The sequence below is a fragment of the Mauremys mutica genome, chromosome 8 (assembly GCF_020497125.1).
Source record: "Mauremys mutica isolate MM-2020 ecotype Southern chromosome 8, ASM2049712v1, whole genome shotgun sequence".
NCBI classification, from domain to species: domain Eukaryota; kingdom Metazoa; phylum Chordata; order Testudines; family Geoemydidae; genus Mauremys; species Mauremys mutica.
Window position 1 is genome coordinate 30,890,500 of NC_059079.1, and position 14,572 is coordinate 30,905,071.

The window sequence follows — 14,572 nt, forward strand, 5'->3', positions numbered from 1 at the left end:
AACAGAAAACTATTTTTTTGGAAATTTGCAGCAAATCAAAAAGTAAAAAAGAAGTTGTTTTGTTTCAACTGAGCATTTTTTAAAGTTTTTAATTTTTAAAAATAAAACAGAAGAAAATTTCAAAATAAGTACACATCTTGAACCAAAAAAATCAAAACATTTCATTTTGAAAATGTTGAAACCAAACATTTTGACTTTTCTGGATTTTTTTTTACATGAGCAATTCAGTGATACCAACACAAGTTCATGAAATATTTTGGTGTCACCGAATCTGCCTATTATGCTGAAAAAGTTTTGGACAAAAAATGTCGCCCAGCTCTACCTATTTACATATATTTATCAGGAGTAATCTTCTTGCCTACAGTGATTTTACAAGAACTATAACTTAGATAACTTTTTCACATCTTAGCTCATAGAGCCTAGTTTCAACAAAACAACACAACAAAAATAAATAGCAAGTGACTACAAATTCAATAGCACCACTAGGAAGTGTTTAGAATCCAAGCCTCAAATATTATAATTGCCCGATATCATGGAAGACTTTATGAGATTACAGTAGATAAGGAATATATGGAAAGTTTCACTTAAGCATAAAGCCAGGTCTCACAGCACAATGGTTTGCACTGTGAGATATACAGTTCCTAGTTTCATTAGAAAGAGCAAGTGCCATAAAAACAGGCGGGAAGCTTCACTTTAAAGTTCCCAATTTTTTTACAATTTTAAAATCTTTGAGTAAAAATCCTGGGTCTAAGTCTTCTCTCATGTTCATTTTACAGAGTAGCTCAGTTAAAGTACTCAGGGAGCAACTCTGGATTTATGCGGTGTAAATGATTGCAGAATCTGTTCTATTGATTTGAATGGAGTTACTCCTGATTTCTGACAGTGTGAGATGAGAATCAGGCTCCTCGTGATGTAGCCTGGGTGATCACTGAAGCTCTTTAGAAATTCCTTTAGCAATCTCCACTAATTCACTGGCACACAATCATTATTCTCTCCATAGAGCAGCATGGCAAAACCTGAACTGGTGGGAATGTGGGAGGTTAAAAAGGAAGTCAGAATCTACACTCAAATTACAACCTAGTAGATTACAAATGAAAAGGATAGAACTTCCCATTAACTGATAGATATAAAATGTCACAAACATAAAAAAAGATTATAAAGTCAGGTTTGACTCTGGAGTGCTTTTCCTTCCGTGATTAATGATTGGCCTCAAATAGGATGGGAAAAGGAAAGCAAAGTTCCCCTCTTAAAAATGCCACAACTAAGAAAAAAAATATTGTAACATCAATTTAAAAAAAACAACAAAAAACAACCTCTACTAAAATGTAAAGGTCAGGAAAGATTTGGGTGTTTTTAAATGCTGTCTTGAAGAAATTTTATAAAGGTTAAGATGTCATGTAGTTTCAGAGTTACAGGCACTGGAGGGGGGTCCATGAGTGCCAGCTACACCTCAGGCCACTCAGTGACTGTGAGACACAATGACAGTGGACAGCAGGAGGCTGGCGGATCAAGACTATCGCTGTGCCACTGGGGAAAACCATGTATTACTCCCCAAACAATACAGAGCTGTGTGAATATTTCAACAACCAAGTTCTAGGCAGTGTGAGATTGTATAAAATACAAAAATAGGCCTGAAAAAACAACACAAGGGTCTAATTTAAATCCTCCAGATCAAGGAAAGGCAGAGTACGGGCTCCTTCCCTGGCCTTAGCTCAGTGTTTCTCAAACTGGGGTCGCCGCTTGTGTAGGGAAAGCCCCTGGCAGGCTGGGCTGGTTTGTCTACCTGCCCCGTCTGCAGGTCTGGCCGATCGTAGCTCCCACTGGCCGCGGTTCGCCGCTGCAGGCCAATGGGGGCTGCTGGAAGTGGCGGCTAGTAAGTCCCTCGGCCCGCGCCACTTCCAACAGCTCCCATTGGCCTGGAGCAGTGACGCGCAGCCACTGGGAGCCATGATCGGCCGGACCTGCGGATGGGGCAGGTAAACAGACTGCTCTCACTGCTAACTTTCCCTAACTTCCCATCCGTTTCTGTTCAAACTCACTGCTCTCACTTTTAAGGTTTTGCACAGGCCTGGCCTTGTCTACATCTTACTTCTCCTCTTCGGTTGCTCCTCACACTTCACTCTAGGTCCTACTCTCTCATCAGGCATTGCAGAGCCCTATGGGCTTGATCCAAAGCCCAGTGAAGTCTTTGGGACTTTGTCTCCCCTTCCCACTCTAACCTTTGGGCCTTTTTGCACACTGCTTTGCTCCTTCTGGAATGACTCTGCATCCAGTGTCTTCACCCTCCTTTTCCAAATCTTTCCTCAAAACCCACTTCATTTATTTGCTTCATTTACTTTGCTTTCCACTGATGATCTCCACTCCTGGGATCTCCAGGTTAGAAACTTAAGTGGGCAAGTGCTGGTGGATATTTTTGGCAAACAATTTGGTGAACTAAATGCCTAAGGTTGGTTCAAAAGGTCAGTGAACCCATCGTTCTGTTTTGCTCCCAAGTGTCCATATAGACAGAATTCTGGTGGTGGGAATATTCATAAAATAAGAATAATACAAACAATCCAAAAATAGTCCCAGGGCAAATGAATTTTTTTTATGGTTAAATGAATTTCATTTTTGGATGAAAGGGGAAAGAACAGCTGACTGATGGTGCCCAATCAAATGTTACACAGAGGCCGGACAAATAATGGAAAACAAAACAAAACAAAACGCTTACAAAAATACTGTTAATTATGAATAGCTTGATTGCCCTAGTGCTAGGATTAATTCAGAGCCCAGTGTGACTCATATTATCTTTAACTTTTCTCCTTTTTCCTACCTTTCCCTTTGTATGTTTACCCCATTTCCTATATACACCTGTTGTACACTGCAAGCTCTCCATGGCAGATACCATGGGCCAGATCCCCAGCCTGCCATCTGGCAGCTTTGCATTGTTCAGGCAGCGTAAAGCAGCTAATGTAACGGGGCAGCTGAGAATTTAATTGGGTGACATAAATCTGGTGTCGCTGGCTCAATGTCACCTGCTCCCAGTATCTACCCCATAGGAGGCATAGCTGCAGCACCTTGAATTACAGCAATCACCAGCCAGCAGAATGTCCTACTTAGGCTGCTCTAAATTATGCTGGGGATCCCAGCCAACTCCAGGATTGGAAGAGCAGAAGGGTGTCTTAGAGATAGCTGCCCCCCACTTGCTCGGCGCAGGGCTTGGTTGGACCTGTGCCTTTTTCACTCTCTATAGAGTATCATACAAAGTTCTAGTGTTGTATAAATAGTCACTAAAATAACGCACAACAATACCACCAAATCTTCGGAGGGTGTCAAGTTAAAGTTTCCTTAATTTTTGTAATGGTCTAGGTTCCTCAAACGCTCTAAACATTTTTTTTCTGCAAGTCTAATAAATAGCATGATTTCGCTGAAGCGCTGAAATGGCTCTGCTGCAGGTAGTAAAATAAAATGTTAGCCCAATTTTTGCAACAGCACAGATGCAAATAGCTGTAACTATTTTTTGTAGACAATAAAAGTATCTTTCTCGTTCTTGGAGAAAAGAGAAATGTTGCCCAGCTGAAATGATCTCTCACTTGGCAAACAAAACTGTTTTCCTTTGTAAGATGTATAATGTATATAGCAGGGTGGTAAAAACCTCATACTGGAGATAGGGAACCATGCTATGGATAGTACGCACATGCAAGCCTCCTCATGACCTCTCCTCACTCCATTATCCTCAGCCTCAAAGCACTCACTGCACTAGCAGAGCTTAGAGGGCCTAGTGTAATTTTATTTTTTCTCCCTCTCTCCAGTAGGAAAGGGTATTCTATATAGTATTTGAACACCATTCTTGTTTCTCTCTCTCTCTTTCTCTCTCACACACACCTTCACCCACGCTCTCAAACAAACCTCTATCTTTTACTCTCGTAGTCCAGTTATAGTGTTAAAATGATGCTGAAATACAACATGGAGGCAGATTTTTCTGTCTAAAACTGGCTGGATTTTCCCCTAACAGCTGCACTCTAGATTTTAATTAAATAATACCAGTTGTGCCTTATTTAACTAAGCCAGCACATCTTCCTTATGTCCTGGTATTGTATTAATTTCATTTTCTGATTTTTTTTCAACCTACAGGTTTGCATCTAGATCGGTACCTCTCTGTTGCTAAAAACTATGTCAACACAACACTAAAGTTTGCAGAGTCAGGGGTATATTTTTAGCCAGGCTAGCCCCTGGCCCCCTTTTTGGCAGGTGCAAATTGTGCCAAGAAAATATGTGCCTGCAAAATGCACTGTGGGCACAAGTCTGAGTACCTGACCCTCTAGCTATCTCGCTTGCACATGCACAGAGGTACAAATATGTAGAGGCAAACTGAAGGGGACCTTTCTAAAAGTGTGCCCCTGGAAATCATAAAGGGCAAGAAATGCCAAAGCTAAGATTATAGCACCACTTTTAGCTCTTATAAATTGCATCTCTTGAATATTTTAATGATACACATTTGTATACAAACATCAGCAGTAATGGGTTAAATAATGCAATTAACCAGAAAAATAGAAATAGGAAACACTATGTATGTGCTACACAGCTGAGTTAACTAACATTGCCTTTGGAACCCTAACTTTGTCATTACCTGATTTTTCCCCAACAACTACATCACTTATTTGCATTTAACTTCCTTGGTTTTTTTTTTTTTTAAAAGACGTGACTCCGGATGGTTAATTTTTTTTTAGCATTTTAGTAGTCCCAAATAATCTTTGAAATTCAGAACTTTGTTGCTGATATTATTTGACTGGGAATTTTTTTTTGCGGGGGGAGATCAGAGGAACAGGGCAGGGTATATTCATGTACACTGACAGCTGCATCTTTGTAATAGAACAACAGAATGCTTGGAATTTGCAAAATATCCTAGAAAGCAGCAATACTAGTGAGATCCTAATGTCATGTGATGTAATTAGCTTTGATTAAAGGTCCAATCCAAATTGAAGATAATGGAAGACGGAGCAAGCCCTTTCTCTGCACCTACAGTTGTTTCCCATAACATGATACATAAAAAACGATTTTTGTTGAACAAAAGATTTTGCCTGCTTGGTTGTTACCTTGGAACTTTAGGTCCTGGCTGTCCTGAAAGTTGCTGGTGATTGGAAAACAAATGAAATTATGACATCACAGGGCTGTGAAAGTTTAGCATTTCAGAAGGGAAGGGATTATTTGGATTTTGTGGTTATTGCATTTGTTCACACTTACTTCATTCCAATACCTAATTAGAGAAAGGATATCTTTGTTAAAGACTCAGCACCGCCCATCCTTCCATTTAGGATTGAGAACTAATAATACATATCCTCTGAAATCCACACAAAGTCTTCCAGGGAAACCAAGGAAGACCAGACTTGAGAGCTTCACTTCTCTGCCTGTGTTTTTCCAATGCCACCCAGGAGCAGAGCATACCTGCACATACAACTTTGAAAAAGTATTTGTCATACTCAGCACTTTTGTGCACAGGTTGTAAGTCAAATGGCTAACTTATTTGACATGTTGTCATATTATATGCAAATGAATTTTAAAATAAATCTATGAAAAACTTAAAGCAGAGTCTGCAGGGATTTCTGTTTAAATTCTGCAGAGACTACCCCATTTTGTTCTTTTGTGAAAACAGAATTCAATAGATATCAGAGCAGAGCAAGACAAGGAGAGCAGTAAGGGAGAAAGCAGGTCAGGTTAATTTCACTTAAAGGAATAGGGCCAGGTCTTGAGGACAGAAAGAAAGAGCAAGAAACAGAAGCAGGAAAGCAAATGAGCCCATAGGGAAAGCAAAGAAAAACAAAAAGTAGAGCCAGAATAATTTAAAAAAATACAGCTTGATCCTGCAGTCTTTACTCTGCCAGAACTCTATTGATTTCAGTGGGAATTGTACGGGAGTCGAGGATGTAAGATTGGGCCCCATGTGAAGTAGGGATCCAAGAAGAAAATTCTTTCCTTACTTCTCTTAATGAAATTAATATATGGCTGCGTTACTAGACCATCTCCTAGTATGAATTTTAGAGCAATGTCTTCCCTGCATCAACAGAAAAAGACAGAAAGAAATGAAAAAGCCCAATGAAAAAAGAAGCAGACAAACAACATTGTTGACCTAAGGGAGAAGAAGCTTATCCCAGTGGGACTCTGACTCCTCATTCATGCTAAAGAGGATGATGACTAGTGTTCAAGCAGCCGGGCTGCTGACACAATATTCTTTGCCAACCACTCTCTGTTACCGGTGAACCTCTTGTATTACATTTGTGTGGGTACCATTGCCCATTACTAATCAGCATAATGTCAAATGAGATCAATATTAGCGGAGGGAAACATGATGCACAAAACAAACTTGACATTGGTGATGCATCTGTAAAACTGCGTGAATCAACAGAGCCAGAGCAGATGTGCATTCGAGTGCTCTGTTCATGGAATCTGGTCCTCAGAGCTGATAGATCAGACATCTCATCATAGGGATTACATGAACAATATTACAAGACTAAAATGACTATACACAACTGTGTCACACATGCCCCACAAACATGAAAACAGAGACATTTTAGGTGTAGAACAGAGCACTACATAATGGTTGGGTTATTTTATGGGAAGCATTACCAAAATAACAGCATTCAGAGACTGCTCTTATAGAATAAAGCTGTAATTTTATTATAGAGAACATTTCTATATTTGCATCCGGGGGGAAGAATTCTGCCATATATGAAAGAACCGTGATGATTTTCCAAGCCATTGTGCAATCTGTCTCCATGATGTCATGCTTCCAGTGTCATGCACAATACATTCTATATCCATCATCAAAGCCAGTCTCAACTGCTGTCTGACACTGGCTTCATCAAGATAAAAACAAAAATCGGTAATAGAAGTATAATTGCTCCAAAGGCACAGTATGATTGTTTCATATATTTACATAAATGGTTCCTACCCTGTTAGCACATTCCGAATCAATGTCCACAGTGTTTATTCTAAAGTGAAATTTTAGTCTCCCCCTTCCTCCTTTGTTTATGAATATCTGTGTTTCTGACAACTGACAAAGGGCATGCTGAAGACTTACAGTATTCACGGTTGGCTATGTGCGGCAGTCGGATTTTCCACACATAGCTTTATTCAGTGTGCCTTAGCTCTGAAGAAAATGGCCAGGTATTGCAGACCCAGTAGTAGCTGAGCTCCTCAGCAAGGACAGCCATTCCTACCCTAACTCTGGTGTCTTGTCTTTTTTCTTTTTTAGATGAATTTAGCGCATGTGACAGTTCTAGATGGACAGTCATGGAGGCTGAAGTCCTCCATTCACCCACAGAACTGGATATTCCAGTGCTAGCTCCACCAGTGCTCGCCAGCCTTGAAGAGGAGGGTCCAGTTTCCATGTCCATTCAATACTTGACATTTATGTTCAGACTACCAATAATGGTCCCAGTTGTGGTGCTGTTTTTCTAACATAGACTCCAGTCTGCTGACATCATCAGTTCCTTCTGCATAGTCCAACTGACAGCCATCACATTGTAACAACTTCTGCTTACTGCTGATCTGGGTTGTATGTGTATTGGGGATGACCTAGAAATGAAAGCTACCCATATCCCCATACCATCCTCCAGAGTTATCCTGACCACTTTATTATTATTTTTTGAAAATAATCCTTGATAGGGATGATGTTGAGATCACCAAAATCTCTTCACTTGGGAACACAATTTGGAATATTTATATTTACCTAGTTCAACAAAATACAGCATGAAACACAAAATTTGGAAAATTAAGATATTACAAGTTGTAGCTAAACTAAAATATGAAACCCCTTTCAAGGCATTTCATAACATAGTTGTACATAAATCAGGAACACTGGACCAAATTCTGTTCTCAGTTAAACTAGTACCAATGGGAAATAAATAAAGGAAATTGGTATTGTAATGTTGTTCATGTAATGCCTATGATGAAATATCTGCTCTATCAGCTCTGAAGACAACATTGCATGAACAGAGCACTCAAATGTTCACAGCATGAATAACACAAATGTACATGTGCTCTGGCTCTCTTGTTGCTTTGTCATATAGGACCCATTTGTGATCTCATGTACCAATACCAGTGGAATTCCATTGATCTGAATGGAGCTATTTCTCATTTACATTGATGTAACTCAGAGAAAACTCAAGTCCAGAGACTCCCATTTATGCAAGTTTAATTTCTATTTCCTTTAATAGGACTTACTCTTGCACACTGAAGAGTGAATACTTAAGATGAAAAAAATCCCTGGATCCAAATACTTCCCGAACTTTGAAAAACTTTGTATCCAAATCCTAATTTTATGTTTTGGGACCATAGTCAATGAATATGCACCAAAATTTCCCACTCCTTTAACAGTAGTGTGAGCTGGGGTAGTTTGGTTCAGGGAGTTAATGCTCTGCTTTCATCTTTGGAAATGTGGACTCAGATCCTCAGGAAATGTAAAAAACAACATCAAATTCTCTCTCACACACATACAATGCAAACTACACATTTACATTTAAAATACCTACGCATGGTTGTTCAATACTATGTTGTCACATCACTTTTTTACTTTAAAAAAATCCTCCTTGACAATAAAGGGGAAATAAATACACAGGTAAGAACTCTACAGGTAGGAATGCTTGACCATATCTAGGCCTACATACTTATAAATATGCTTGGGTATGCATCATGTTCTTTAGTAAATTCAAACTCTTAGCAAATAAGATTCTTGTTCTTTTCCTTTAGACTGATGGATGTATCACATAGAGCCAATAAACCATAGTATCAGACAGAGACACTTGTTGCTTATTTAGACATATGACCTGACAAAAGGTAGGGGAAATTTAAAAAAAACAAAAAACTCATAACAAAAACCCTAAAGAGAACAAAAGAAATATGCCAAGAGAAAATGTGGCACACATCCTTTATACATGTTTCATTTCTATTGTTTTGTTTGGAAAACAGCTGCAGGTGTCCTCTAATTATATCACCATTTTCACAAATATCAACTGTCATATTTAATTTGTTACATTTACCATACAGCCTCCTTGAACAGAACACTTCTTTCATTACGCATTTAGTGCCAGAGTTTCTAACATTCAAGCTAACTTTCAAGCTAATCAATTAATGCATTATTTACAAGTTAAATGTTATTAAAAACAGATTCTTAATTTACTAATGATTCAGTAGACCCCAGGCAATATTCCAATTTGTTTTTCTTGAAAATGGAATAACACTTAGAACAAGGGGGAAAATAATGTCAAGGATACTTTGGCCTACTCATCTGTGCTGTAGTTTCTAATGTGGTTTTTCTACCTCCTAATTCCCCCTCCTCTTTTTTTTATATTGTATTTTGAACACATCAGCTAACCAGTTGCAGAATGATTGAGAGGAAAGGTCTATGAAAAATTTAAAAAAAACAGCAGAAACACTATTGTGAGTTTTGTTTTTAAAAAGCACCAGGCAGTCTGGAATGATTCAATACACATGTTCACCATACAATACAACACATTTTGATTTACAGCACCATTCTAGCATTACAGCAGGTTAAGAAGGTTAGAAGTCAAGGGAAATTAAATGTTATTAGCATTCTACTGTTGTTGTGCTGCACAATGTGAGTACATACCTTTTCAAATGCACTTTTAAACTCACATTTGTTTCTAAAGCTTTTATCTCCTCAGAAACTTTCATGAGCACTTGCGTATAGTTAGCCTTTTCTATTTTTGTGCGGCTTTTCCTCTCATATATATGCTTGTTCAGATGCTTCATTAAAGACTAATTCCCTTCCTATTCCCTCTCCTTCACCCTCAGACTGCAATCACCTACAATATGGTGGTTGCCATTAAAATCAGAATTACCATTTGAAGGTAATTATTGTAAGGACACTTAATATACCTGTAATTCCATGGTAATGCTAATTAGTTTCAAACACTAAATGTCAACATTTTAATGACGACCATTGTGGCTTCAAGATAATTGTGTCAGTGTGTTTGTTTTAATTTGGGGGAAAAGTGAAATCCAAGCAGGAATTCATGATCATATGCATTTTCTGCCATAGCATGGTTTTTAAACTAGGTGTACCCGACTTACAAATTTTGGGTCTGGCACTGAACATGAATTTTGGGTGGGTTAATGTTTGGATTCAATCTTCTGGTTTAGCCTGTCACGGAGACAGGCCTATGTTACAAAGTTCAGAACCAGATATGGACAAAAATATGGATCCAAACTTTGTGTTTGTGCATGCATTGGGAAGGTGGATGGAGGTACAGAAGGTGAGATGTGAAGTTCTGGTTTAGGCCCATGGCTGTTGATGGATCATTTCAAAGAGGTAGCCAATAGTAGGATTTAAATTCCTGTGGGCCTCAGACACTCAGGGTGAGTTCCCTGGACAGCTAGATGTTTCATGCCCCCCTTTTGTAGCTGTACCACATAAGGGATAAAAGTCTACTACTGCTAACAGCTAACAATGTTACTCCCTTTGCTTAGGTGGTGGAGGTGGAACTAAAGGTCCAGGTTCTACCTCTGCTGAAGAGCTGCTGTGGTGGATCATTATAAAAGCATCCATCAGAAAGTTTCAGACTTTGAAACTAAGTTTGTGTTTATTCAACTTTACAATCACTTCTCTGTACTATCTGTGTTTCACATACCAAGAAACTGCATTACCCTATGCAATTGAATTAGTTGTACCGTGACTCAAAGGCATTAAACAATGACTTTGATATTTTAAGTACTGACTAAGAGGAATTTTTAATTCCTTCCTCATAATAAAACAAACAAACAAACAAACAAAAAAACCCCTCAGTTACACAACCTTGAAACACTTATTCATTCTCTATTCTGGGTGGACTCCACTGAGACAGAAAAAAAGCATTTAGTTTGCTTAACGGCAGAATTAAAATTAAACAAGCTTAGACATGCAATCTTAATGACACCCAGCAATGCTAGAGTTACAATTTGTTGCTTCTAAAACTTATTTAACATAAGGGGGTGAATCTATTGGGAACTTTTCAGGTGCTGCTGAGTCTAACACCTGCTCTCCCTGCTTTTTTTGCAAGGGAGGGAAGGAGAGAAGAGGGAGGTGACTTGTACTCACTTGATCAGAAGAGTCTCTGCGAGAACTCCAAAGCACACAGCTGCTGCGTGGAATACAGGACTGGGTGGAGGGTCCTTAAAAGCTACCATCATTCGATAGACTGCAAGGGGAATTATAGTCATTACTGCCAGGACCAAGCAGAAGAAGAGCCAATTCTGCCAGTGACAAAACAGGATTCTCCAAACTGATCCTTTCTGTAGCTGGTACTGGGGAAAAAAAAGAAAAAAACAGGTGGATTAATGCTGTGAAACTATGAGCATTAACTGCTAATGGCACAGGGCAGAGCACCTAAGTGATGATTCACATCTGACAATAAATATATGAATAGCTGTTGAAAGCTTGTTTGATTTTCACAAAGGGGATTAAACAAACATTCATTTGTTCATTAGTTTTGAGCAACACTTTTATGGCAGGAGATGCATTAAACCTTAACATATGTCTGCAACCAAGTCATTTGGGGTTTTTAAAGATTAAGATTCACAAAGCAATGCAGAATTCTGTTTATGCAGAATGGCCTTGAACTACCTGTAATGGAGTGAGCTGTGAATCTTCATCCTGTTGTAGGCTAGTAGGGATGCCATGTCTTCAACGATAAAGACTTAAAGGGTCCAATTCTGCACCTGCTGGTGCGCCTGCATAAACGTGTTTTCCTTGAATAATTTAAAAAAGCAAGCAGTTTAAATCTGCTTCCTGAGTTAAATTATGCTGAACTGATATCCTCCCCCCATTATAAAGTCACTGCATGTTGCAATCTGCACTGCGGGATGAAGTTTTGTGCAATACAATGTTGCAGTGACATGAGATCACAGTGCTGACCCATGATCGAAGCACATAGCATGACTTGGGAAGGGATGTGTGTGTGTGTGCATGCTCGTGCAATGCTGGCCCTCAGACATTTTTGTGCTCACCTGGTCCTGGGACAGCTGCGTGATAGGCCAGTCTCCTGATGTAAATTACAGCCATCTGTAGGCTGCTCTACATGACACCAGCAGCCATTAGCTCCAAGGGACTCTCATGGAACCTGGGGATCAGGAAGTCCCAGGCTACTCAGGTCTTGACCCTTCTGTTGGCTGCAGGAGGGGTATAGCTCAGAACTCATTAAATAGCTTTATGTCACTGGAAGATCCCCTTAAGCAGACTGGAGCCTCCTGTGGCTGGTTACATTGGCTTTGGGGCCACTTTGCAACACTGGTGCAGTGTAAAGCAGCCCTCGCCCAAAGAAGAACCTGTGTCCATGTTCTTCTGATCTGCAGGGCAAGACTGGAAGGTAATAAATGGAAAGAAACTGATGACCTCAGCTGGTGTAAATCACTGTAGCATCACCGAATTCAATAGGCCCATTCTGGATTACACTAGCCCAGAGAGATTTAACCTGACTCAAGTGAACAAGCTACACTGTGTCTCTTTTCTCAGAGGGCAGTTGTTTTGTGAGAAGTGCTGCATGGTGTAAAGTTGGATATGACTGGGTCAGTGCAAACATAATGACAGACCTCCGGTCTCCCATTTATGTGCCTCTGGGTCTCACCAAGCGATAACATAAAAGGTTACGACGTGCAAAGCAAAAAGCTCATGTTGTTAGCTTCATGAATTTGGAAAAAAATGAATTCCTAAAATTATTGTAAGCACAACACACTCGACATCATATGCCACTGAAATGGATGGAAGATGGCATCTGAATATGATTATTAATTTAATAACATACTCACCTGGTTATTATAATAACCCTACACATGGATTTTTACATTACGATCAATGAGGGCTGTACATTTATTTGACTTCTTATAATTCATCTTACTATTCAGACGTACAGTGGCAACACTAGTGAACGGCATTGTTTTTGGGAGATAACCACCGGCATCTTGTGATATCCCTATTCATCTGTTGTAATGTTTAGAAGTGGGCCTCTTGACTCTGACCCTTGGACCCTGACAGCACTCTGTATTTCTCTCTGGCTCTTCAGCACTAAAACCAATTAAAGACAGACTGTGCTACCTATTGTCACCACACAGGGTCTTAAATCCTGGCCTGGATTAAGTAGCCAGGGAAGGGGCTGCTGACTACATTACACAGCCTGCTGATACACTGCATGGAGATTACAAAAGGGCAACATGGCTTCTTGTGAAATATTGCAAGAAATCTCATGGGATAATAATTTATTATTTATATACGGGAACTTATCAATGGTCTCAGTGAAGATTGCAGCCACTCCATGCAATGTGCTGTACAAATGCATAATATGACAATGTCCCTGAAGAGCTTACAATTTTCAGACAATCATTGTGAAATGTCCTCCAAGGGGACATAACTTAACAAGGACCATCTTTACAATGTTACTCTTTTAGTCTGTGATTGCAGGTTCTTCTGGGAATTTCCTTATATTGCCTCTCTCAGTGATGCTTGGACTTGGCTGTAGATTATGCAGCTATGTATAATATGCACAGAGAATTGTACATGGGCCATAGAAGAAGAGAAGGAAAGGATCTCCATTTTCCGTATTTGAACTGGATTGTAAATGCGCAAGTCTCAGAGAGGCAAGCCAGTCTGGGAAGAGTAAAACCTCTGCCCATTCCAGAAATATGAAAACTTCTCGAACACCACTTTCTTCCTTCTCTCTAGCTCCTACTGCATTGATCTACCTCCCTCCCCACAATCTCCAGAAACTGCCTGGCCACATCCCTGCCCAGGACCCTCCAACTGAATCTAATTTGCTCTAGAGATGGGCCCAAACTAAACCCTGGAGCTGACTACCCCTGAATTTCAAGAAAGTTGGATCTGGATCCAAATGCTGTGACTTGAGCAAGTTCTACTTTGCCCTCCCGAACATAACAATATGCTCCAGCTACCACTGGCAAAACTCCTTCCTCTCCATTCCATGAATGGACAATAAAGTTCCCCTACCTTTGATGATCCCATTGCAGGACCCAGCAGCTTTGGTACCATGTCTTCAGGCATCTGGATGCTAGTCAGTTCAAACCATTTGCACTGTGGGGCATGAATCCTACACAATGGTGCAAAGTCTCAAAGCATAAGGAACTTTAATTGACTGGTAGGTCAGTTGACAGTCCTGCAACTTATTTCTAAAGGCAGAGGGGCACTATTGGAATGTTGTGAGCTAGGAGGAATTCAAGTGGCCCAGCAGAGGACTGCAAAGAGAGAAGGCTTGTGCATCAGGAGGATGGAAGCTAGATTTTATTGGATGGTCATAAGAAAGGAGGAGGGTGGTTAGATGAGAGAGTTAGGGTTATTATTGGAGTCTCAAGGAGGTAAAGGAAAAGAGAATTAGAAAGTTCAGATGTGTTTTGGTAAGTACTCAAACTCTTGCATGCTTTGCTGAACAAGATATGACCCAACCCATAGAGATCAGATGAGGATCTAAAATTCCCCAAAGTTCAAGGGTGTTCATGTGTGGGTTTTACTTCACTGCTATCTCTTTTCTGAACCAAGTCAGGTTCACCCATCTCTAAAGAAAGCCCATGCTAGAAACTGATTCACAAATGC

The 14,572-nt window shown here is 39.8% G+C and overlaps 1 protein-coding gene across 1 annotated transcript in view; it reads right to left on the reverse strand.

Moving 5' to 3' along the window:
• Positions 1 to 14,572, reverse strand: part of LOC123375306 — a 187,512-nt gene that overhangs the window by 14,228 nt on the left and 158,712 nt on the right. The window contains exon 4 of the mRNA XM_045026068.1: positions 11,075 to 11,280. Coding sequence (XP_044882003.1) covers positions 11,075 to 11,280 — 206 coding nt within the window. The remainder of the gene's footprint in view (positions 1 to 11,074; positions 11,281 to 14,572) is intronic.